Consider the following 25,337-nt stretch of genomic DNA (forward strand, 5'->3'; position numbering starts at 1 on the left):
TTCCATATATATATTCCATATATATATTCCATATATATATTCCATATATATATTCCATATATATATTCCATATATATATTCCATATATATATTCCATATATATATTCCATATATATATTCCATATATATATTCCATATATATATTCCATATATATATTCCATATATATATTCCATATATATTCCATATATATATTCCATATATATTCCATATATATATTCCATATATATTCCATATATATTCCATATATATATTCCATATATATATTCCATATATATTCCATATATATATTCCATATATATTCCATATATATATTCCATATATATTCCATATATATATTCCATATATATATTCCATATATATATTCCATATATATTCCATATATATATTCCATATATATATTCCATATATATTCCATATATATTCCATATATATATTCCATATATATTCCATATATATTCATATATATTCCATATATATTCATATATATTCCATATATATTCATATATATTCCATATATATTCCATATATATATATTCATGTATATTCCATATATATATATTCATATATATTCCATATATATCCCATATATATATTCCACATATATATATTCCACATATATATGTATTCCACATATATATGTATTCCACATATATATGTATTCCACATATATGTATTCCACATATATATGTATTCCACATATATATGTATTCCACATATATATATATTCCACATATATATTCCACATATATATTCCACATATATATATTCCACATATATATATATTCCACATATATATATATTCCACATATATATATATTCCACATATATATATATTCCACATATATATATATTCCACATATATATATATTCCTTTCCAAAGTTAAAAACAAAACAGAAATTATGTTAAAAGGCAACCCACACTGTAATCCCAGCGCTTTGTGAGGCCAAGGCGGGAGCATCACCTGAGGTCAGGAGTTCGAGACTAGCCTGGGCAACATGGCGAAACCCCATCTCTACTAAAAATACAAAAAATTAGCCAGGCGTGGTGGCATGTGCCTGTAGTCCCAGCTACTTGGGAGGGTGAGGCAGGAGAAATGCTTGAACCCAGGAGGCGCGAGGTTGCAGTGAGCCAAGATCACACCACTGCACTCCAACCTGGGCGACAGAGCAAGGCTCTGTCTCAAAACAAACAAAAAACAAACAAAAAGGCAACCCACAGACTAGTAGAAAATATTTGCCACACAAATAATCTTTAGAGGATCAACGTATAGAATACTTTTAAAACTCCTATAAAAAAGGGAAAGGCAAAATAGAAAAAAGGTACTTCTCAAAGGACAAAGCATGAACAGGCAATAAATATAAGAGGCTCACCTCGCTAATAATCACAGAAATGCAAAGTGAAAACAAAATCAGGTAATATTTTATACCACAAGATTGACCAAAAAAAGTAGTCTGTCAATTTTAAGAACTGGTGAGGACATGCAGCAAGGGGAAGGTTTTCGATACTGCAGATGGAAATGTAAATTGGTAAAACACTTTGGATGAACTCTTGTTATTCCAAGAAAACTCTTGTGTGTGTAAAAACATGTAAAATAATATTCTTGTCTGGGAACAGTGGCTCACCCCTGTAATCCCAACACTTTGGGAGGCTGAGGCCGGCAGATCACTTGAGCCTGGGCAGTGAGTTGCGATCGCGCCATTGCGCAGTCTCGGCAACAGAGGAAACCTTGTCAAAAAAAAAAAAAAAAGTACAGGAAAGGAAAAATCTCCCCATAATTTCACTGTAACCTCTGTCTCCTGGGCTCAACCGATCCCCCTACCTCAGCCTCCCGTGTAGTTGGGACTACAGGCGCCCGCCACCACTCCCATCTAATTTGGGGTTTTTTTGTTGTTAATGTTCTTTTTGTAGATGTGGGTTTTCACCATGTTGCCCCGGTTGGTCTCAAACTCCTGTGCTCAAGCAATCCTCCTGTCTCAGTCTTCCAAAGTGGTGGGATTAGAGGTGTGAGCCACACACCCAGCCTCCAGTTTTTTTGTTTTTTGTTTTTTTTGAGACGAAGTCTTGCCCTGTCGCCATGCTGGAGTGCACTGGCGCCATCTCGGCTCACTGCAACCTCCGACTGCCTGGTTCAAGCGATTCAATTCTCCTGCCTCAGCCTCCTGAGTAGCTGGGACCACAGGCATGCGCCACCACGCCAGTCTAATTTTTGTATTTTTAGTAGAGACGGGGTTTCACCACATTGGCCACGACGGTCTCTATCTCCTGACCTCGTGATCTGCCCCTCTCGGCCTCCCAAAATGCTGGGATTACAAGCATGAGCCACCGCACCTGGCCCCTTTTTTAATATTATATGTTTCTAGCTTTTTTAAAAAAAGTTACTGTAGTGTTATTTTTGTTTTTAATGAACAGCATTCAGATAATTCAATATATTATAATGAGGAATACATTGAGAAGTCTCTCACCCTATCTCAGTCATACCCTCCATCTCATAGGAAACCATGATTATTAGTTTATTGAGTACATTGCCAGAATTTATGTGGAAATAAGGATCATATACTCTCATTTATCCTTTTCTAAACAAAAAGTATAATTTATACACTGGCACCTGGGCTTTTTTTGCTTAGTAAGATATGCTAGAGATGGTTCCACATTAGTATGTTGGGAACTGATTCCTCACTCTTTTTCATAGCTGCATAATGCTCCATTGTGCATATGTGCTATAGTTTATAATATCAGTCCTCTGATGGATACTCACGTAGTTTACAATCTTTTGCTATTACAATCAATAATCTCATACACATATTACTTTATATGTAAGCAAGTGTATTTGGAGGCAAAATTCCCCAAAGTGGGATTGTTGGATCAAAATGCAAATATTATTCAGTGTGGTTTTGACAATCACTAAGGATTGCTGCATTCTGCTCCTACTAGCACTATAACACGGCACTTGTTTCCCTGACATCCTCCTATAATTGAGTATATTACCAAACGTTTCAATGTTTACCAATCATGATGACTTGCATTTTTATTAAAACTGAAGCTGGCCTGTAATCCTAGCACTTGGTGAAACTGAGGTGGGAGGATTGCTTGGGCTTGGGAAGTGGAGGCTGTAGTGAGCTGTGATCATGTCACCTGTCTCAGAAAAAAAAAAAAAATACAAAACAAAACAGGCCGGGCGCGGTGGCTCAAGCCTGTAATCCCAGCACTTTGGGAGGCTGAAGCAGGCCGATAACCTGAGGTCAGGAGTTCGAGAGCAGCCTGGCCAACATGGTGAACCCCATCTCTACTAAAAATATAAAAATTAGCCTGGCGTGGTGGCACCTGCCTGTAATTCCAGCTACTCGAGAGGCTGAGGGGGGAGAATCACTTGAACCCGAGCAGCGGAGGTTGCAGTCAGCCGAGATTGCATTACTGCACTCCAGCTTGGGCAACACAGGACTCCATCTCAAAAATAAATAAATAAAAAACACAAAAACACGCAGCTAAGCATCTTTTCATGTATTTAAAGTCTATTTTTAACTACTATTTTTCTGTGAACTTTGTACCCCAGTACTTTGCCCATTTGTCTAATGCACTGCTGCCTGTTAATTCTTAGATATTTTAAATGAATATTTAATATATTTATATTTGAAAAAACTTATCCAAGGACAAAAGATGACGCTAAAACTCCTGTTATAAAACGAACATACCAGCCTTTCCCCCACGAGTGTGGAATCCGGCCAGAGCAGGATTTTAAGACTCTCGGACGACGTCAAAACGTCCTCGGACCTGACTGCGCAGGCTCCAAATAGCTCGCCCGACCCCCCCCCCCCAACATCTGTGTGCGCATGCTCGCTTGATTCCTAGCGGAAAGTTTGTGTGCGCATGTTCCAAGAAGCCGCGCCCCGTCGGCTTCCCTAACGGAAAATCCGCTGCGCATGCTCATAAACCTGCTCTCCTAGGAGACCTGAAGGCTGCTTCCGCTAACCCAGGCTGGCGCTGCTAACCTCACCCAAGGAGCCCTGCTGTCGGAAAATTTCCAGAGGCACCATCCCTGCTATGAAGAGGGAATGCCAGTACAACAGCCACAAGGGGTCTTCCTGTGGCCCTCAAACAAAAAATCACTGCATTACATCAGCAGGTATTCAGCACCTGGCCCCCTCCAAACGGTGTCTAAAGCGAGTTTTAAAAATTAATGTTAGGGGCGGGACGGCGGGGGGCGGAAAAAAATAAAAAATTAAATTACATTAATTTTTTTCTCTCTTTTTTAGAGACGGATTCTCGCCCTGTCCCCCAGGCTGGAGTGCAGTGGCGCGATCTCGGCTCACTGCACCTCCGCCTCCCGGATTCCAGCAATTCTCCTGCCTCAGCCTCCTGAGTAGCTGGGATTACAGGCGCGCGCCACCACACCCGGCTAATTTTTTGTATTTTAGTAGAAACGGGGTTTCACCGTGTTGCCCAGGCTGGTCTCAAACTGCTGAGCTCAGGCAGTCCACCCGCCTCGGCCTCCCAAAGTGCTAGAATTACAGGCGTGAGCCACTGCGCCCGGCCAAATTACATTAATATTTTATATTGAGGAGGAAGTTGGTTACAAAGGACTTTCAAAAGTGTCAGGGGTTAATAATCTACATATTTTAAAATATTCCAGGCCGGACGCGGTGGCTTATGCCTGTAATCCCAGCACTGTGGGAGGCCGAGACGGGCGGATCACGAGGTCAGGAGATCGAGACCATCCTGGCTAACACGGTGAAACCCCATCTCTACTAAAAATACAAAAAAATTAGCCGGGCGTGGTGGCGGGCGCCTGTAGTCCCAGCTACTCGGGAGGCTGAGGCAAGAGAATTGCGTGAACCCAGGAGGCGGAGCTTGCAGTGAACCGAGATCGCGCCACTGCACTCCAGCCTGGGTGACAGTGCGAGACTCCGTCTCTCTCTCTCTCTCTCTCTCTCTCTCTCTCTCTCTATATATATATATATATATTCCATAGACTGCATTGGAGAGAAAGGCGCCGGGACAGAAAAGCCTGAGATAAACCACCTGTCATTCTTGGAGAAAAGGATGCTCCGGCCTTCCCGATTTGGTTGATGAGATGAAACATCAACCCTTACAGAAAGACATCACCAATTCCGGAAAGGATGCTGCGCCAGTCACGTTTCCGCACTTTGTGAGACGTTGAAATCTCCAGAAGTTGCCCAAGGTTTTCAAGTTGAACACGGGAGAAATGACTCGATCTCTGAGGACTGTTTTCCTCAATAAGGAGTTGCAATCTTGGCTCCACCACCCTCCCTCCAAAACATCTCGTGTGTCTGGTATCTGGTTATATTGTGGCCTGACAGAGAAGTTTCTTTCGGGGTCAGTGAATTTAAAAAAAAAAAAAAAAAAAGAAAAGCAGGTCCTACCAACACATTAATACTTTAAATTTCGCTCTTTATAGTAGGTTGAAATGTCAGTATCTCTTAAGAACAATGGCTGAACCAAATGTTTCCTCAAAACTCACAGTTTTTCCCACCATTTCAGAAGCTGCCTCAGGACTAAGCTTTGATTTTTTTTTTTTTTTAATCTGGCCCAAATTCCTATCTAAGGGGCCTGGGGAGTCATGCCCTACAAACCATAAATTCTCATCAGATAAGTTTTATTTAACCCTATATATGGTGACTTGCTTTCCAGTCTGACTCTGGCATGACATGTGACAAAGAAGAAAGTCAACATATTTTACCCCAGAACATGTTTCTTTAACACAGCTAGATCTTTTTCTTCCAGGCCCTCCCAATCCTGAAGAGATTGAGAGTCTAGCATTGTTTTAAAGGTCTGAATAGGAAACATTTGTCATCTGTCATCTCTAAGGGCAGCCATTATAAGACTTCAAAAGAACCTTTTGAAGTCTTATAATCTTTTATCTTAACCTTTTATTTTAACCTGAACATGTCCTTCCTATTGATCCCAGGTCTTCAGACAATTGTCAACTCAACCATTTGTCAATTAGAAAATGTTTAAATTGGCTGGGCACAGTGTCTCATGCCTCTAATCCCAGCACTTTGGAAGGCCGAGGCGGGTAGATTGCCTGACCTCAGGAGTTCAAGACCAGCTTGGGCAACATGGTGAAACCCCGTCTCTACTAAAATACAAAAAATTAGCTGGGTGTAGTGGCATGCACCTGTGTCCCAGCTACTCGGGAAGCTGAGGAAGGAGAATTGCTTGAACCTGGCGGGCAGAGGTTGCAGAAGCAGAGATTGCGCCACTGCACTCCAGCTTGGGCAACAAAGTGAGACTCCGTCACAGAAAAAAAAAAAAAGAATGAAAATGTTTACATTTACCTATAGCCTGGAAGTCCCTGCTTTGAGTTACTCCATTTTCTGAACCAAACCAATGTTATTTCTTAAACGTATTTCATTGATGTCTTATGCCTCCCTAAAATGTATAAAACCAAGCTGTGCCCCGACCACCTTGGGCACATGTTCTCAGGACCTCCTGAGGGCTGTGTCACAGGTCATGATCACTCATATTTGGCTCAGAATAAATCTCTTCAAACATTTTACAGAGTTGACTCTTAGTCAACATGCCCATATCTGATGAGATGCTTCATCAAAATTCTAGTGGACTGGCTAGTTCAGAAAATGGACCAGCCAGGTTTGCTTAAATGCACCCCTGCACAACTATCTCACTCCTGCTTGGAGCCGGCTAGATCAGGAGACCTGTCCCTAAACTAATATACTCCATGTCTTAAGTCTTTTTGTTTTGTTTAGATTTTGTTTTTGAGAGAGTCTCAGTCTGTCACCCAGGCTGGAGTGCAGTGGCGTGATCTTGGCTTGCTGCAACCTCCGCCTCCCAGGTTCAAGCGATTCTCCTGTCTCGGCCTCCCAAGTAGCTGGGACAACGGGTGTGCACCACCACGCCCTGCTAATTTTTGTATTTTAAATGGAGATGGGGGTCTCACCATGTTGGCCAGGCTGGTCTCAAACTCCTGACCTCAGGTGATCCACCCACCTCGGCCTCCCAAAGTGCTGGAATTACAGGCGTGAGCCACCACACCTGGCCCATGTGTCTTAGTCTTTTTTACTAATATTGATTATAAAATGGGTGAAACTTTGGATAAAATTTCTACATTAGAATTTCTTTTTATATCTGTCCTAAAGCTTGTAACTACTTGCTCATGATTTTTTTGTGTATGTTTAGCAATGTGCATGTCATTGATGGCCTTTGTAAAAGTATGTTCAATTGAGTTGTGGAGACAGAGGTGCAATTGGAGTAGGTTGTAAGAATAAAAAGGAGTAGGCAAAAAGGCACGGGTATACCAGTGGCCTTCAAAGGGTACTCAGACTTTCTTCTTAAGGGACCAATTCCCAGATCTTCAGTTTCATATAAACTCTTTCCTAAAATTGACTTGCCTGAAAGCATGTTAGTGTTGTGAGCACAGCTTCTCTTTTCTCATTTCTGCTTTTACAGTCATCCTTTTTCCAAAAGGAAGGTATACATCTCCTCCTCCTTGTCTAACAATGGTACATTGCCCCAGGGTGTAAAAAAGGCCAGGGGTGACAAGCAGAGACACAATTCAAAGCATTTGTATTAAGAGAGCAGTAACTCCAATGCATTATTTTGCAAGTCACATTTTTTTGTTTTTGTTTTGAGACAGGGTCTCACTCTGTTGCCCAGCCTGGAGTGCAGTGGTACGATCTCTGCTCATTGCAGCCTTGACCTCCCTGTTTCAAGGGATCCTCCCGCCTCAGCCCCCCAAGTAGCTGAGACTACAGGCATACAACACCATGCCTGGCTAATTTGTGTATTCTTTGTAGAGACAGGATTTTGCCATGTTGCCTAGGCTGGTCTTGAACTCCTGAGTTAAGCTATCTGCCCACCTCGGCCTCCCAAGGTGCTGGGATTACAGGCATGAGCCACCATACCTGGTTTGAATCTATAATTTCAAAGTTAAAATTTGTTTAAGTCAAAACTATGTAAAAAGTTATGCTTAGAAAAGTCTAGCTTCCTCAGCTCTATCCCTTCCACCTATTCCTTCCTCTGTCCCCCAGAGATAACCTAGTTCATTATTTTTGGTACATCTCTGTTTCTTTCTTTCTTTTTTTTTTTTCAGATGCAGTCTCACTCTGTCGCCTGGGCTGGAGTGCAGTGGAGCAATCTCAGCTCACTGCAACCTCCACCTCCCAGGTTCAAGCGATTCTCCTGCCTCAACTTCCTGAGTAGCTGGGATTACAGTCACTCACCACTATGCCCAGCTAATTTTTTGTATTGTTAGTAGAGACGGGGTTTCACCATGTTGGCCAGGCTGGTCTCGAACTCCTGACCTCGTGATTCGCCCACTTCGGCCTCCCAAAATGCTGGGATTACAGGCGTGAGCCATCATGCCCAGCTACATCTCTGTTTCTTTTTGCAAAAATAAATACATATATTTGTTTTCGGACTAATGTGGACATACTGTTAATTGAAATAGTAAATGTACTGTACTGTTAAAGAGAATCTATTAGATTCTTGTTTGTATTTCTTGAACAAAATTATCTTGCTCTATATAGTTCTTTCCTTCCATATCAATTCACAGAAATCATCATTGTCCTTGTTCTTTTTTTTTTTTGAGAGAGGGTCTTGTTCTGTCACCCAGGTTGAGTGGCATGATCTCACCTCACTACAGCCTCAACCTCCTGGGCTCAAGCAGTCCTCCCACCTCAGCCTCCCAAGTAGCTGGGACCATACAGTGTGCCACCATACCCAGGTAATTTTATATTTTGTAGAGATGACGTCTCACTATGTTGCCCAGGCTGGTCTTGAACTCCTGGGCTCAAGCCGTCCTCCCACCTCAGCCTCCCAAAGTGCTGGGATGACAGGAGTGAGCCACTGCGCAAAGCCTGTCCTTGTTTTTTTAATAGCTGTGCAATACTCCAGTGTGCTGATGTCCTATTATTCAACCCAGTCTCTTGCTGATGGACATTTGAGTTGTTTCCACATTATTGCTATTGTGTATAAATAACTCTACAATGAGTAGTCTTATGCTTGTATTGTTTTATATTTGTCAAGTTGTATCTTCATAGAAAATTCCTAGAAGTTGCATTACTGGGCCAAAAGATAAATATATGTGAGCATTTGGCTGGGCACGGTGGCTCATGCCTATAATCCCAGCACTTTGGGAGGTCGAGGCGGGTGGATCACGAGGTCAGGAGTTCGAGACCAGCCTGGCCAATGTGGTGAAATCCCGTCTCTACTAAAAATACAAAAATTAGCTGCATGTGGTGATACGCACCTGTAGTCCCAGCTACTCGGGAGGCTGAGGCAGGAGAATGGCGTGAACCTGGGAGGCAGTGCTTGCAGTGAGCAGAAATCACGCCACCGCACTCCAGCCTGGGCGACAGAGCGAGATTCCATCTCGAAAAAAAGAAAAAAAAAAAAAAAAAAAATATATATATATATTTGCTAGACATTGCCAAATTTGCTAGGCTTTTCAATAAATAGCATTGGGACAACTGAATATTTGCTAGAGCATTTGCTAGACATTGCCGAATTCCCCTCCTTGGAGTAGTACCATTTTATACTTTTAGATTTTTGCCAACACAATACATGGGAATTGGTATTTCAGCGTATTTTAAATTTGCATTTCTCTCATAGTGAACATGTTGAGCATTTCATTTAAGGGCCATTCATATGTCTTTTTCTGTGGACAGTCTGTTCATATCTTTTGTTCTTTTTCATAATAGGTTTGTATCTTTTTGTCTTTTTCATCCTGTTTTTTTTTTGTTTTTTTTTTTAGACAGAGTCTCAGTCTGTCACCCAGTCTGGAGTGCAGTGGCGCAATCTTGGCTCACTGCAACCTCCACCTCCCGGGTTCAAGTGATTCTCCTGCCTCAGCCTCCTGAGTAGCTGGGATTACAGGCGCGAGCCACCACACCCGGCTAATTTTTGTATTCTTTAGTAGAGACGGGGTTTCACCATGTTGGTCATGCTGGTCTTGAACTCCTAACCTTGTGATCCACCCACCTTGGCCTCCCAAAGTGCTGGGATTATAGGCGTGAGCCACCACACCCGGCCTTTTCATCCTGATTTTTAAAGAACTTGTATATTAGCCTTGCAGTATTTTTTCCCAGTTTGCCATCTCTTCTGACTTTGATTTTTTTTTTTCGCCATGAAGAAGTTTTCTTTTTTAAGTAGTTAAGGTTATCAGTCCTTCCTCTTATTTCTTTCTCCCGCTCCTTGCTTATAAAGGAATTCATCCATATTTTCTTCTAGTACTTTTATGATTTCTTTACATATAGCCCTCATTTGGATTTCATCCTTGTATGTGGTGCCAGGTATAATCTAAATCTGTATTTTTCAAAATATTCAGTTGTCCCAGTGCTATTTATTAAAAAGCCTGTCTCCTCTAGTGATTTGAGATGCCGCTTTTGCTATATATTAAACTTCTTTATTTTCTTGAGCCTATTTCTAGACTTTCTATTGTGTTACATTGATCTGCCAACACACTCAGTTTTTATTGCAGAGGCTTTATAGTATACTCTTGTATCTGGTAGGACTAGTCTGTCTCTCTGAACCAGATTGCATTTTCTTTTAAAAGATTTTCCTAGCTCTTCTTTCATATTTATTTTTTCATATGAACTTTATAATCAACTGATCTAGTTCCAGAATAAAAGGTGTTTGTATTGGGGTTACATTAAATTTGTATATTAGTTGGGGAAAATGAACAACTTTATAATACTGATTTATCCTATCCATGACCAAAGACTACTGTTCTATATGATCAAGTAAAAAGCAAACATTAATGAAATAGGAAGCAAAAATACAACAGATAAAATCGTAGTTTAACAGGAAATGACTCGTCTACACTGGTGATTAGTCTGTAAATAAAGGCTTTTTTTTTTTTGGAGACAGAGTCTCGCCCTGTCACCCAGGCTGGAGTGCAGTGGTGTGATCTTGGCTCACTGCAACCTCTACCTCCCGGGTTCAAGCAGTTCCCTGACTCAGCCTCCTGAGTAGCTAGGATTACAGGCGTCTGCCACCACACCCGGCTAATTTTTGTATTTTTAGTAGAAACGGGGTTTCACCATCTTGGCCAGGCTGGGCTCGAACTCCTGACCTCATGATCCACCCACCTCGTCCTCCCAAAGTGCTGGGATTACAAGCGTGAGCCACCATGCCCGACAGTAAAGGCTTCTTACTGTAGCATTAAGTATCACAGGAGATAGTCAATCCAGTTAAATCTACCTCTGTCTAGGCCCTCTGACTTCTGTCTGACTAATGCACAATTGTATATATAACAATATGGGGTTCACAAGGTCACATATTACTATATTACATAAGTTAGTGAAATGTTAAAAGATTTTACAGTCCATACAACATTTCTTTAAGTAAAAAAAGGAGAAATAGTCTTTCAGCTTAATGGCTAGCTGAACTTTGACAAGTATCTTTTTTTTTTTTTTGGAGATGGAGTCTCGCACTGTCGCCCAGGTTGGAGTGCAGTGGCGCATTCTCAGCTCACTACAAGCTCCGCCTCCTGGGTTCACGCCATTCTCCTGCCTCACCCTCCCGAGTAGCTGGGACTACAGGCACCTGCCACCACGCCCGGCTAATTTTTTGTATTTTTAGTAGATACAGGGTTTCTTTTTTCTTTTCCTTTCTTTTTTTCTTTTCCTTTTTTTTTTTTTTTTTTTTTTTTTTGAGACAGAGTTTCTCTCTTGTTGCCCAGGCTAGAGCGCAGTGGCACGATCTCGGCTCACTGCAAGCTCCGCCTCCCGGGTTCACGCCATTCTCCCGCCTCAGCCTCCTGAATAGCTGGGACTACAGGCATGCGCCACCACATCCGGCTAATTTTGTATTTTTAGTAGAGACGAGATTTCTCCATGTTGGTCAGGCTGGTCTCGAACTTCCAACCTCAGGTGATCCGCCTGAGAGACGGGGTTTCACCGCGTTAGCCAGGATGGTCCCGAACTCCTGACCTCGTGATCCGCCCACCTTGGCCTCTCAAAGTGCTGGGATTACAGGCGTGAGCCACCACGCCCGGCCGACAAGTATCTTTTGTAAATAGCCTGGTTTGCAAGTTTGGGACAATGTGTGTGTTTACAAACGACTATATAGTTTTACCAGCAGGGCTTTTAAAAAGTGCCCTCTGGGCTAAATTTAAAGAAGTGTCATGAGCTAGTAACGAGAAAAATGTCTTTTTTTTTTAGATGGAGTCTTGCACTGTCACCTAGGCCGGAGTGCAGTGGCGCGATCTCGGCTCACTGCAAGCTCCTCCTCCCGGGTTCACGCCATTCTCCTGCTTCGGCCTCCTGAGTAGCTGGTAATACAAGCCCGCACCACCACGACCAGCTGATTTTTTGTATTTTTAGTAGAGATGGGGTTTCAACGTGTTAGCCAGGATGGTCTTGATCTCCTGACCTCATGAACCGCCTACCTCGGCCTCCCGAAGTGCTGGATTGCAGGCGTGAGCCACTGCGCCTGGCTTTTTTTTTTTTGAGACAGTTTTGCTGTTTTCGCCCAGGCTGGAGTGCAATGGCGCAATCTTGGCTCACTGCAACCTCTGCCTCCCGGTTCAAGTGCTTCTCTTGCCTCAGCCTCCCGAGTAGCTGGGATTATAGGCACCTGCCACCACACCCAGCTAATTTTTGTATTTTTAGTAGAGACGGGGTTTCACCATGTTATCCAGGCTGGTCTTGAACTCCTGACCTCAGGTGATCCACCCACCTTGGCCTCCCAAAGTGCTGGGATTACAGGTGCAAGCCACCATGCCCGGCCTTAACAGGACTTTTTTAAAAAGTTGATTATTTGAAAAACCTTAAAATATATTAGCCTTGGACAAGATTAATTAAGGAAAAGAGAAGACAATAGGGAATACTAATTAGAAATTAAAAGTCTCCTTCATTAGGTGCAGTGACTCATGCCTGTAATCCCTGCACTTTGGGAGGCCGAGGTGGGTGGATTGCTGGAGCTTAGGAATTCGAGACCAGCCTGGGCAACATGGCAAAACTCCATCTCTATAAAAAATGCAAAAATTAGCTGGCTGTGGTAGCACATGCCTGTGGTCCCAGCTACTGGGGAGGCTAAGATGGTAGGATTGCTTTTGAGCCTAAGAGGCAGAGGTTGTAGTAAGCCAAGATCACCCCACTGTACTTCAGCCTGGGTGACAGAGTGAGACCCTCTGTCTCAAAAAATAAATACATAAAATAAAGAAAAGTTTCCTTTATGGGGAAATAGTAGATAGGTGTGGCCACATGAGTGAATTCAGGAAACTGAATGTGAGCAAAAGTGATGCATGCCACTACCAGCCTGTCCCACAAAAGTGCCTCAGAAGCAATACCCTGCTCTCTCTCTCTGTCCCCTGACTTGAGATACATAACCATGGCTACCGTGGAAGCCATGTTTTGAAGAGAGTGGAACCAGAACATGAGAAGAGCCTTGAATTACCAATTGAGAAAGCTGCCTGCCAATCAGGAACACATATTTGGATTTTATTCAAATGAGAGATAAACTTCTATTGTGTTGGAACCATTTTTTTGCAGTTAGCATTACCTTAAACCAGAATTTAGTATGTAATAAATGCAGCATTTCAAACTAGTGGAAGAAAAAATTGTATTCAATAAGTGTGTTTATGGACACTGGAAATTGGATAGCCATCAGAAAGAAAAAAAAGCTGGATGCCTATATCACACATTATACCGTGTGAAAACTTTCAGGTGGATCAGATATTACATGGGAAAATAAAACCATGCAAGTTTTAGAAGAAAATATGAATTTCTTTATAGCCTTTAAGTGTGAAAGGTCTTTCTAAATATGACTCAAATGTAAAGTTGTGGAAGACTAGATTGGTAAATTTCGAGTAGCTAAAAAATTTTAAAAACCTTTCAGAATGGCCAAAAGACATAATTCACCAAGTAAAAAAAATGCAAATGAAAAATAGGAAATTATTTGTTATTCATACCAGGCAAAAAGCTAGTACCCCTACTAAATAAAGAACCCTTAGAAATTGATGAGAAAACACTAAAAATCCAACATAAAAATGGGCAAAAGGGGCCGGGCGCAGTGGCTCACACCTGCAATCCCAGCACTTTGGGAGGCCGAGGCGGGCAGATCACGAGGTCAGGAGATCGAGACCATCCTGGCTAACATGGTGAAACCCCGTCTCTACTAAAAATACAAAAAATTAGCCGGGCGTGGTGGTGGGCGCCTGTAGTCCCAGCTACTCAGGAGGCTGAGGCAGGAGAATGGTGTGAACCCGGGAGGCAGAGCTTGCAGTGAGCTGAGATCGCACCACTGCACTACACTCCAGCCTGGGTGACAGAGCAAGACTCCGTCTCAAAAAAAAAAAGGCAAAAGGGCTAGCTGTGGTGGCTCACACCTGTAATCCCAATACTTTGAGTGGCTGAGGTGAACTGATCACTTGAGCCCAGGAGTTTGAGACCAGCCTGGACAACATTGCAAAACCTTGTCTCTACAAAAAAATAAAAAATAATAATCAGCTGAATGTGGTGGTGTGCACCTATAGTCCCAACTATTTGGGAGGCTGAGGTGGGAGGATCACCTGAGCCAGGTAAGATCAAGGCTGCAGTGAGCCATGATCACATTACTGCACTCCAGCCTGTGCGATAGAGTACGACTCTGTCAAAAACGAAAGAAAAGGAAAGGGAAAGGGAAAAGGAAAGGAAAGGGAAAGGAAGGGAAAGGAAAGGGAAAGAAAGAGAGGAAAAAAGAAAAGAAAGAAAGAAAAAGAAAGAAAAGAAAAAGAGAGCAGGAAGGGAGGGAGGAAGGAGGGAAGGAGGAAGGAAGGAAGGAGGGAAGGAAGGAAGGAAGGAGAGAGAAATAAGGAAGGAAGGAAGGAGGGAGAGAAAGAGAAAGAAAAAGGAAGGAAGGAAAGAAGGAAAGAAGGAAAAGGCCTCCATGCAGCATTTACCTAGCTTGCCTTTCCATCTTTTGCCCTGTGAGGACACAGCAAGAAGGCCCTCACCAGACCAAATGCCAGTTACTTGAGCTTAGACTTCCCAGCCTCCAGAGCTGTGAGAAATACATTTCTGTCCTTTATAAGTTACCCACTCTGGGGTATTCTGTTATAGCACCATAAATGGACTACGACAATGGGCAAAGGATATAAACAGGTAATTTTCAAAAGAGAAAACATAAGTGACCAACAAACTTAATGAATGTATGTTCAACCTCATTAATAATCAGGACATATAAATAAAAATAAAGAGACTATTTCATACTCACTGCACTAGAAAAAGTATAGTTTATCAGTACCTGCAGTCGTCATTCACAGACATTCAGATACTAAAGGTAGGAGTGGGAACTCTTTGAAGTTAGATGTGGTCACAAGACTTGTTAAAACAAGTGTGAGCAGAACTGATATCATCACTTGTGTGCAGAAATTGGGAAGAGCCAAATTTGAGCCCTTTAGTCAGTTTTTTTCCCTACTTCATTGAAGCAAGTGTCAGGATGGAAGCTCCATCAGCCCTGGTCCCTGAGTGACTATGATAACAGAACTTCATGAAGAAGAAATAGACCGTTGAATTAAGACACTGAGATTTTTGTGATTGTGTTACTGTAGCATAATTTAGTTATTCTGACTGATATAACCCCGATTGTTGGTGAGGAAACAGAACAACTGGGACATTCATATGCTGCTTGTGAGCCTAAGCTGGTACAACTCTGGAGAAAACTTTTTGCAAATGTTTAGTCAAGTTGACAATGTGTATACCTATGTAGGCACAAGAAAAATGAGCGGAAGTTTTTGCTACAACATTAAAGAAAAAACTGAAAATAACCTCAGTGTCCATAGACAAGAAATATATATTAGTAGATTAATAGAATACATTACTATTGAGTAGCTAAAATAAACTTAAGCTACCTGAATCAAAATATATAATTCTCAAACAAATAGAGTCTAAAAAATTGCATGAGGATATGTATAGTATGAGGTCATTATATAAAGTATACATAGCATATTATGCTGTAGCTACATAAAATATGTAGTAAAAGTATAACAACATGCATGGGCATAATAAGCATCAAATTCAGAGAAATGTTCACTTCTGGGAAAAGAAGAGGAAGATGCAGGATCCTCAGTGATCGGGTATTTGGAATGTTTTATGTCTTATTTCAAAACATCAAATGCTACTATGTAAAAATGCTGGGTGGTGGGTACCTGGATATTTGTTGTATTATCCTCTGTACTTTTCTGTCTACTTGAAATACTGAATAATAATTAAAAAGAAAATACAAGCAAGCAAAAAGAAAAAGAAAAAGCATCTATAAGTCTTCCTCTCCTGCTCCAACTCTGAAATCACCTTAATTAATATATTGATGTAAATCTGTCCAACGTTCTTCCATACCTTTGTGTCTCTGCCTCACCTGGATAGGAAGAAAAAGGGTGGTAGTTCTTCAGATAACTACAGTAAAGACAGTGTGCAGAGTTTAGCAGGCTATGTACTCTATACCTTAATTTACATATTTAGGAGATGTCGTTTTGCCAAGTTAAAAATATTTACTAAAAGGAGAAACATTTCATTATTATTATTATTATTATTTAGACAGGGTCTCATTCTGTTGCCCAGACTGGAGACTGGAGTACAGTGGCAAGATTATCACTCACTGAAGCCTTGACCTCTTGGGCTTAAGTGAGCCTCCCACCTCAGCCTCCTGAGTAGCTGGGACTACAGGCACGCACCACCATGCCCTGCTAATTTTTTTTTGTAGAAATGGAGTCTCACTATGTTTCCTAGGCTTGTCTCACATTCTCAAGCGATCTTCTTACCTTGGTCTCCCAAAGTGCTGGGATTACAGGTGTGAGCCTCATTATTATTATTATTGTTGTTGTTGTTGTTGTTGTTATTGTTGTTTTTGAGACAGTCTCATTCTGTCGCACAGGCTGGAGTTCAGTGGCGCCATCTCGGCTCACTACAACCTCTGCCTCCCAGGTTCAAGTGATTCTTCTGCCTCAGACTCCTGAGTAGCTGGGATTACAGGTGCATGCCACCATGCCCAGCTAATTTTTGTATTTTTAGTAGAGACAGGGTTTCACCATGTTGGTCAGGCTTGTCTTGAACTCCTGACCTCTTGGTCCACCCGCCTCGGCCTCCCAAACTGCTAGGATTACAGGCGTGAGCCACTGCGCTTGGCTGCCATCACTTATATTGATTTGTTTAGATTCTTTTTTCTTTTTTTTTTTTCAGACGAGTCTCGCTCTGTTGCCCAGGCTGGAGTGCAGTGGTGCGATCTTGGCTCACTGCAACCTCTGCCTTCCAGGTTCAAGTGATTCTCCTGCCATAGTCTCCCGAGTAGCTGGGACTACAGGCATGTGCCACCATGCCCAGCTAATTTTTGTAGTTTTGGTAGAGACGGGGTTTCACCATGTTGGCCAGGCTGGTCTCGAACTCCTGACCTCAGGTGATCCGCCCGCCTCGGCCTCCCAAAGTGCTGGGATTACAGGCGTGAGGCAATGAGCCCAACCTTGATTTTTTAGACTCTTTAAACTTTTTTCCTTTCTCAATTTTCAAAACTATGAGAGACTTCTAAATGCTTAGAGAACCTGTGTTATTAATATACAAAAGCATGACTCTGAAAACAGGCAATTCTGGCACTGAAAAGCATCAGATTTAAACTTCATCTTGTAAGTGGTTTTCTTTGTTCTTTTTCTGCTTTCTTTCCCTTGTCATATTTTCTTTCTGTAATTCCCTATGTATTTTAGCTATAATTTCTCTTATCAGCTATTTCCCAGTATTCTGTTTCCTTCTACAAATGATATACACGTGGGCTAAGGCAGGCCCAACTTAGAGCTTAATGTGGTTTTCTTGCACTTTTAGCGCCACCTAATGATAGATAGCACTCTGGTATAAAGAATCTATGCTTTCCTGATTTTTTTATGCTCCTGAACACATTTCTAGCTGTGGCTTACAGTGTTGGTCTTTTAACGATTATCATGTCACATAACAGTATAGTTTTCAACCTGTCTGCACAACAGAGTCACCTGGTGACCTCTAAAAAATGCTGTCATTAGGCCCAAATCCAGAGCCACTGTCAGAGAGGCATTAACTCTTATTCATTGGACAAAACCAGATGTCATTTAAAAGTACTCAGTTCCATCACTTACTGGGAAGAGTCAGCTTTCTTCCCTTAGTATATAACTACATATACTCATGGTATCATATGACTAATTATGGCTAAAAATGAATACACTTGAGAGACCCCTTCAAGTACTTGTTTGTGATATATACTAATTCTGACAGTTGCCTACATTTCTCTTAATTTTTTTAAATTTGGGAAAATATATTAAAAACATAAAAGTTCCGTGATTAAAACAACCAACAGTTATATCTGCCATTCAAAAATGAACCAAAGTCTGCAAACTCCGCCTTCCCGAGTTCAAGAGATTTTCGTGCTTCAGCTTCGTGAGTAGCTGGGATTACAGGTGCATGCCACCACACCTAGCTAATTTTTGTATTTTTAGTAGAGACGGAGTTTCACCATGTTGGCCAGGCTGGTCTCGAACTCCTGACCTCAGGTGATCTGCCCACCTTCTCGGCCTCCCAAAGTGCTGGGATTACAGGCGTGAGCCACTGCTCCCAGCCAAAACAATATTTATTTTTGAGTCTTGCTCTGTTGCCAGGCTGGAGTGCAGTGGCGCGATCTCGGCTCACTGCAACCTCCACCTCCCAGGTTCAAGCAATTCTCCTGCCTCAGCCTCCCAAGTAGCTGGGACTACAGGCACGTGCCACCACACCACCAGCTAATTTTTGTATTTTTAGTAGAGATGGGGGTTTCACCATGTTGGCCAGGATGGTCTCAATCCCCCGACGTTGTGATCCGCCCACCTTGGCCTCCCAAAGTGCTGGGACTACAGGCATGAGCCACCGCGCCTGGCCAACAAAATATTTCTAATAGAGCAGAAGAGCTGGTCACAGCATCAAGACCAATAACAACAAAACAATGAGAACATTAGACTGCTAAAATGTGACAATGTTGTGAGCACAATACCACACAGAAAGAAGAGGTCAGCAGCTTCATGAAGGAGGTGAGATTTGAGCAGAGCCTTGAACAAGGGAACAATTTCAATAGGCAGCAAACAAAAGGCAGCCATCTAGGTGGGGGAATAACGTGAGCCAAGCCAAAAATGGGAATAAGCACAATACAGTTATTTCTAAAAGACCTTCATGTGGTCTACTAATAATAGCTAACATTTTTGAGCACTTACTATATGTCAGGCAGTATTCCAAGTCCTTTCATGTATTAATTCGTTTAACACAGCAACACTGTCATCAAGAGCACACTGCTCAAACCACTTTTTCTGTTGCTTTTAGACACAGTGCCGTCTCAGGGTCTCAGTTTGTCTGTCTGTAAAAAGGCAGATAATAACACTACCCTATGCATGATGGATATACACACCCAGGCAAACACAAGAAGAGGTGAAACAAAATGATGTAGCTGTTAGGATAAATTGGTGAGATTTTGGGTTATATTTCTATTACCCAAATGCAATTTAATGCAATATTGGCCTTTTTGAAACAGTTTTCTTGCAATATAATCCACATATCATACAATTCACCCATTTAAATGGTATAATCCAGTGGTTTTAAGTATACTCTCAGAGTTATGCAACCATTACCACAATCGGTTTTGAACATTTTCATCACCTCAAAGAGAAACTCTGTAACCTTTAGCTATCATCCCAGGTGCCCATATCATTCTTCTCTCTCCTTCCCTAAGCAACCACTAATCTTGTCTGTCTCTATATATTTGACCATTCTGGACATTTTATAAAAATGGAATCATATGTGACTTTTTGTGATTGTCTTCTTTCACATAGCATGTTTTCAAGGTTTATCCATGTTGTAGCACATATCTACTTCATTCCTTTTTAAAAATTTTTATTAATTTTTTTTTGTAGAGATAGGGTCTCAGTATGTTGCCAGGCTGGTCTTGAACTCCTGGGCTCAAGCAATCCTCCTTCCTTGGCCTCCCAAAGTGCTGGGATCACAGGCATGAGCCACCATGCCCAGCCTTCATTTTTTATTGAAAGTGAAATTCACATAAGAAAATTAACAAAAGTGTACAATTTAATGACATTTAGTGCATTCACAATGTTGTGCAACCACCACCTTCATCAAGCTCCAAAACATTTTCATTACCCCAAACAAAAACCACACATCCATTATTCACACATAAATTATGCAGTCACATTTTCTTCTCTCCAGTCCCGAACAATTTTTTTTTTTTTTTTTTGAGACAGAGTCTTGCTCTGTTGCCCAGGCTGGAGTGCAGTGCAGTAACGTGTTCTCAGCTCACTGCAACCTCCACCTCCTAGGTTCAAGCGATTCTTGTGCCTCAGCCTCCCAAGTAGCTGGGATTACAGGAATGCACCACCATGCCCAGCTAATTTTTGTACTTTTAGTAGAGACGGGGTTTCATCTTGTTGACCAGGCTGGTCTCAAACTCCCGACCTCAAGTGATCCACCCGCCTTGGCCTCCCAAAGTGCTGGGATTACAGGCGTGAGCTACTGCACCTGGCCAGTCCCTAACAATTTATAATTTGCTTTCTGTTCCTATGGATTTACCCATTCTGGATATTTTATATAAATAGTCATGCAGCGTGTGATCTTTTGTGTCTGGCTTCTTTCACTTAGCAAAATATTTACAAGGTTCATCCTTTTTGTGACTGATTAATATTCCACAGTATAGACATACGACATTTTCTTTCTCCATTTATCAGTCAATAGACATTTGGGTTGTTTCCACATTTTGGCTATTGTGAATAGTGTTGCTATGAACATTTGTGTACAAGTATTGGTTTGAGTACCTGTTTTCAATTCTTTTGCGTACATATCTGGGTCATATGGTAACTCTATATGTTTAACTTTTTGAAGAATTGACAGGTGGCTTTTCAAAGTGGCTGCATTATTTTACATTCCCATCAGCAGTGTAGAGGGTTCCAATTTCTCCACATCCTTGGCAACATTTGTTGTTATGTAGCTTTTTCCTTATAGCCATTCTATTGAGCGTTAAAGTGATATCTCACTGTGGTTTTGATTTGCATTTCCCTGATGGCCAATGCTGTTGAGCAACTTTTCATGCGCTTACTGACCATTTGTATATCTTCTTTGGAAAAATGTCTATTCAAGTCTTTCACCATTTTAAAAATTGGGTTATTTTTCTTTTAAATGTTGAGTTGTAGGCATTCTTTGTACATTCTGGATACACGTTTCCTTATCAGATACATACTTTGTAAACATTTTCTCACATTCTGTAAGCTATCTTTTCACTTTCTTGATGTTCTTTGAAGCACAAAAGTTTTTAATTTTGGTGTCCAATTTATTTATTTGTTTGCTTGTTGCTTGTGCTTTTATTGTCTTATCTAAGAATCCTTGCCAAATCCAAGGTCACGAAGACTTACCCCTGTGCTTTCTTATCAGAGTTTTACAGTTTTGACTCTTACATTTAGGTCTTTGATCAATTTTGGGTCAATTTTTACATACGGTGTGATGTAACGATCCAACTTGATTATTTTGCATTAGCCTGTCTAGCTATCCTAGTGCCATTTGTAGAAAAGACTATTCTTTTTCACCCTTGATGAAAATCAGTTGACCATAGAAATGTGGGTTTATTTCTGGACTCCCAATCCTGTTCCATTGATCTGTATGTCTATCCTTATGCTAGTACTGCACTGTCTTGACTATTGTAGCTTTGTAGTAAGATTGGAAATGGGAAAGTGTAAATCTTCTAACTTTGTTGTTTTCCAAAATTGTTTTGGCTATTCTGAATCCCTTGAGTTTTCACATAAATTTTAGAAACAGCTTGTTAATTTCTACAAGGAAGAGAGTCTCTCACAAGTCTCTCTGCTAGAGACTGTGGTGAATCTGTAGATTAAGTTGAGGAATATTCCCATCTTAACAACATTAAGTCTTATGATCCACGAACATAGAATGTCTTTCCATTCATTTAGATGTTTAATTTCTTTCAACAATATTTTATTTGAATGTTTTCAGAATGTTTTCTATTTCTTTTGTTAAATTTATCCTTAAGCTTTTAATTTTTTGATGTTAAAAGTTGTTTTCTTAATTTCAATTTTAGATTTTTCATTGCTACTATACAGAAATAAGTTGATTTTGTCATATTGATCCTATATCCTGAAGTATTGCTGAACTCAATTATCTAATTTTTTTTAGTGATTTCATAGAACTTCCTGCATACAGGATCAGGTCATCTCTAAATAGATACAGTTTTACTTCTTTTCCAATTTAGATGCATTTTATGTCATTTTTTGGGCCCGACTGCTCTGGCTAGATCCTCCAGTACAATGTTGAATAGAAATGTTGAGAATGGGCTTGTCTTGTTCCTGATCGTACTGGGAAAGTATACATTTCTTCACCATTAAGTGTAATGTTAGCTGTGGGGTTTTTGTAGATGTCCTTTATCAAGTTGAGGAAGTTCCCTTCTATGTTGTTAATTTTTTTAATCATGAAAGAATATTGGGTTTGTCGATTGCTTTTTATGCATCTATTGAGATGATCATGCGACTTTTTTTTTTTTTTTTTTTTTGAGACAGAGTCTCACTGTCACCCAGACTGGAGTGCAATGGTGTGACCTCAGCTTACTGCAACCTCCACTTCCCAAGTTCAAGCAATTCTCCTGAGTAGCTGGGATTACAAGCATATGCCACCACTCCTAATTTTTGTATTTTTGGTAGAGACAGGGTTTCACCATGTTGTCCAGGCTGGTGTCGAACTCCTGACCTCATGATTTGCCCACCTCGGCCTCCCAAAGTGCTGGGATTACAGGCGTGAGCCACCACGCCCAGCTGATTGTGAAACTTAAAAAAAAAATTATATTGATACACTGTATTACATTAATTTTCAGATATTAAGTCAACTTTCCATTCCTGGAATCAATCTCCCTTGGTCATAGAGTATAATTATTTTTGTATGTTGCTGGATTGTGCTAGCATATGTTGAGGATTTTTGCATCTATATTCATAAGAGATACTGGTCTGTAGTTTTCTTTTTCTTATGATACCTTTGTCTAGTGATGTCCGGGCTTTTCTTTGTAGGTAGTGTTGGACAGTTAGTTAAATGTCTTTAGTTGTTATAGAGCTATTCATATTTTCTCTCTTTCTGAGTCAGTTTCAGTAGTTCGTGTCCTTCTAATAATTTGCTCATTTAATCTAAGTTATCTAATTTATTGGCACACAATTATTCACAGTACACCTTTATAAACTGTAATCCCAGTTGTTGCCTGGAGCAACAACTGAGGAAATAATTTAAAAAATATATAGTAAAAAATCATTTAAAAATTAATATTACATCAGAAAATATTTACTTAATGCAAAACAAAGTAAAAGAGGAATAAAGAAACAGAAAAGATAGGAGGCATGGAGAAAGCAAAAATTATATATATTACCATATATACATCTTAACATCAGAATCTGCTTCACATTTATAATAAATTCCAAAGAGATAAAGAAATATTATTCCTATATAGCTCCATTCCCTGTTTCCTCTTGCGGTATTGTTATACATACATATGTTACAAACCCAGTAATACATTGTTATAATTATAACTTTACTTTTATATCTTTTTAAAAAGCTGAGGGAAGAAAATGGAGAAAAAATATATTTATAGCTTTTATTGCATTAGCCTATAAATATATATTTATAGCTTTTATTGCATCAAATTTATTTCTCATTTCTGGTTCTCTTCATTTGTTCCTGTATTACCACTGGGAGTCATTTCCTTAGTCCAATATAGCTTTGCTCCCATCCACCTCCTTTGTTCTGTTATTGGCAAATATATCACATTTCTTTGGTATAGTCCCAACAATAAAATTATATACATATTCAATTGCTTTTTAAAATTAGTTAAGAAAAGAAATATGCATGTCATCTTTACTAATGCTTTGTGTGTGTATTACCGTCTAGAGTCATTTGTTTCAGCCTCAATAACTTTTTTTTTTTTTTTTTAGATGGAATGTCGCTGTTGTTGCCCATGTCGGAGTGCAGTGTCATGATCTCGGTTCACTGCAACCTCCGCCTCCCAGGTTCAAGTGATTCTCTTGCCTCAACCTCCCGAGTAGCTGGGATTACAGGTGCCTGCCACCACACCTGGCTAATTTTTGTATTTTTAGTAGAGATGGGGTTTCACCACGTTGACCAGGCTGGTCTCAAACTCCTGACCTCAGGTGATCCACCTGCCTCCGCTTCCCAAAGTGCTGGGATTATAGGTGTGAGCCACCATGCCCGGCCGCCTCAATAACTTTCTTTTAGTATTTTTTGTAAGGTGGGTCTGCTAGCAATGAATTATCTCAATTTTTGTTTATCTGGGAATCTCTTCATTTTGCCTTCATATTTGAAAGACAATTTTTGCTGAATGTAGGATTCTTGGTTGACAGATTTTTTCTTTGAGCACTTTGAATATTATCCCACCGCCTTCTCCTCCTTCATTTTGGAACAGGATCTCCCTCTGTCTCCCACACTGGAGTGCAGTGGTGTGATTATAGCTCACTACAGCCTCCAACTCCTGGGCTCAAGTGATCCTCCCATCTAAGCCTCAAAAGTAGCTGGAATTACAGGTGTGTGCCACTATGTCTGGCTATTTAAAAAATTTATTTGTAAGGCCAGGCACGGTGGCTCACACTTGTAATCTCAGCACTTCGGGGGGCCGAGGCAGACAGATCTCCTGAGGTCAGGAGTTCGAGATGAGCCTGACCAACATGGCGAAACCCCGTCTCTACTAAAAATACAAAAAATTAGCTGGGTGTAGTGTCAGGTGCCTGTAATCCCAGCTACTTGGGAGGCTGAGGCAGGAGAATTGTTTAAACCTGAGAGGTGGAGGTTGCAGTGAGCTGAGATCGCGCCACTGCACTCCAGCCTGGGCAAGAAGAGCAAAACTCCATCTCCAAAAAAAAAAATTATTTGTAGAGATGAGGTCTCCCTATGTTGGCCAGGCTGGTCTTGAACTCTTAGCCTCAAGCAATCCTCCCTTCTTGGCCTTGCAAAGTGCCAGGATTATAGGCATGAGCCACTGTGCCTGGGCTGTTATCCACTGCTTTCTGTTCTCCACTGCGTCTGATGAGAAGTCAGCTGTTGATCTTACTGGGGTTCTCTTGTAAGTAAGGATTCTTTTTTTTTTTTTTTTTTTTTTTTTTTTTTTGAGACAGAGTCTCGCTGTGTCACCCAGGCTGGGGTGCAGTGGTGCGATCTCGGCTCACTGCAACCTCCGCCTCCCAGGTTCAAGCGATTCTCCTGCCTTGACCTCCCAAGTAGCTGGGACTACAGGTGCGTGCCACCATGCCCGGCTAATTTTTTGTATTTTTAGTAGAGATAGGGTTTCACTGTGTTAGCCAGGATGGTCTCAATCTCCTGACCTCATGATCCGCCCGCCTTGGA

At 41.0% G+C, this 25,337-nt stretch overlaps 1 protein-coding gene and 1 long non-coding RNA gene across 5 annotated transcripts in view; one reads left to right on the plus strand and one right to left on the minus strand.

The window, feature by feature from the left end:
- Positions 1-19,293, minus strand: part of C12H2orf74 (chromosome 12 C2orf74 homolog) — a 35,858-nt gene extending 16,565 nt beyond the window's left edge. Inside the window, exons 1-2 of one of the 4 annotated variants that reach the window (XM_054475049.2) lie at positions 3,693-3,792; positions 1,626-1,728 (exon numbers count right to left, since the gene is read on the minus strand). In XM_054475049.2, the coding sequence (XP_054331024.1) occupies positions 1,626-1,702 (77 nt within the window). In that variant the 5' untranslated portion in view covers positions 1,703-1,728; positions 3,693-3,792. Of the gene's footprint in view, positions 1-1,625; positions 1,729-3,692; positions 3,793-19,153 lie in introns of those variants that run through there. The other 3 variants (XM_063648709.1, XM_054475053.2, XM_054475052.2) reach the window with 3 other exon arrangements.
- Positions 3,935-7,360, plus strand: LOC129030129 (uncharacterized). The gene is made up of 2 exons (XR_008500562.2): positions 3,935-4,123; positions 4,970-7,360. It is a non-coding gene; the product is annotated as an uncharacterized LOC129030129 (long non-coding RNA).
- Positions 19,294-25,337: the final 6,044 nt, after the last annotated feature.

This window comes from Pongo pygmaeus, chromosome 12, assembly GCF_028885625.2.
Source record: "Pongo pygmaeus isolate AG05252 chromosome 12, NHGRI_mPonPyg2-v2.0_pri, whole genome shotgun sequence".
NCBI classification, from domain to species: domain Eukaryota; kingdom Metazoa; phylum Chordata; class Mammalia; order Primates; family Hominidae; genus Pongo; species Pongo pygmaeus.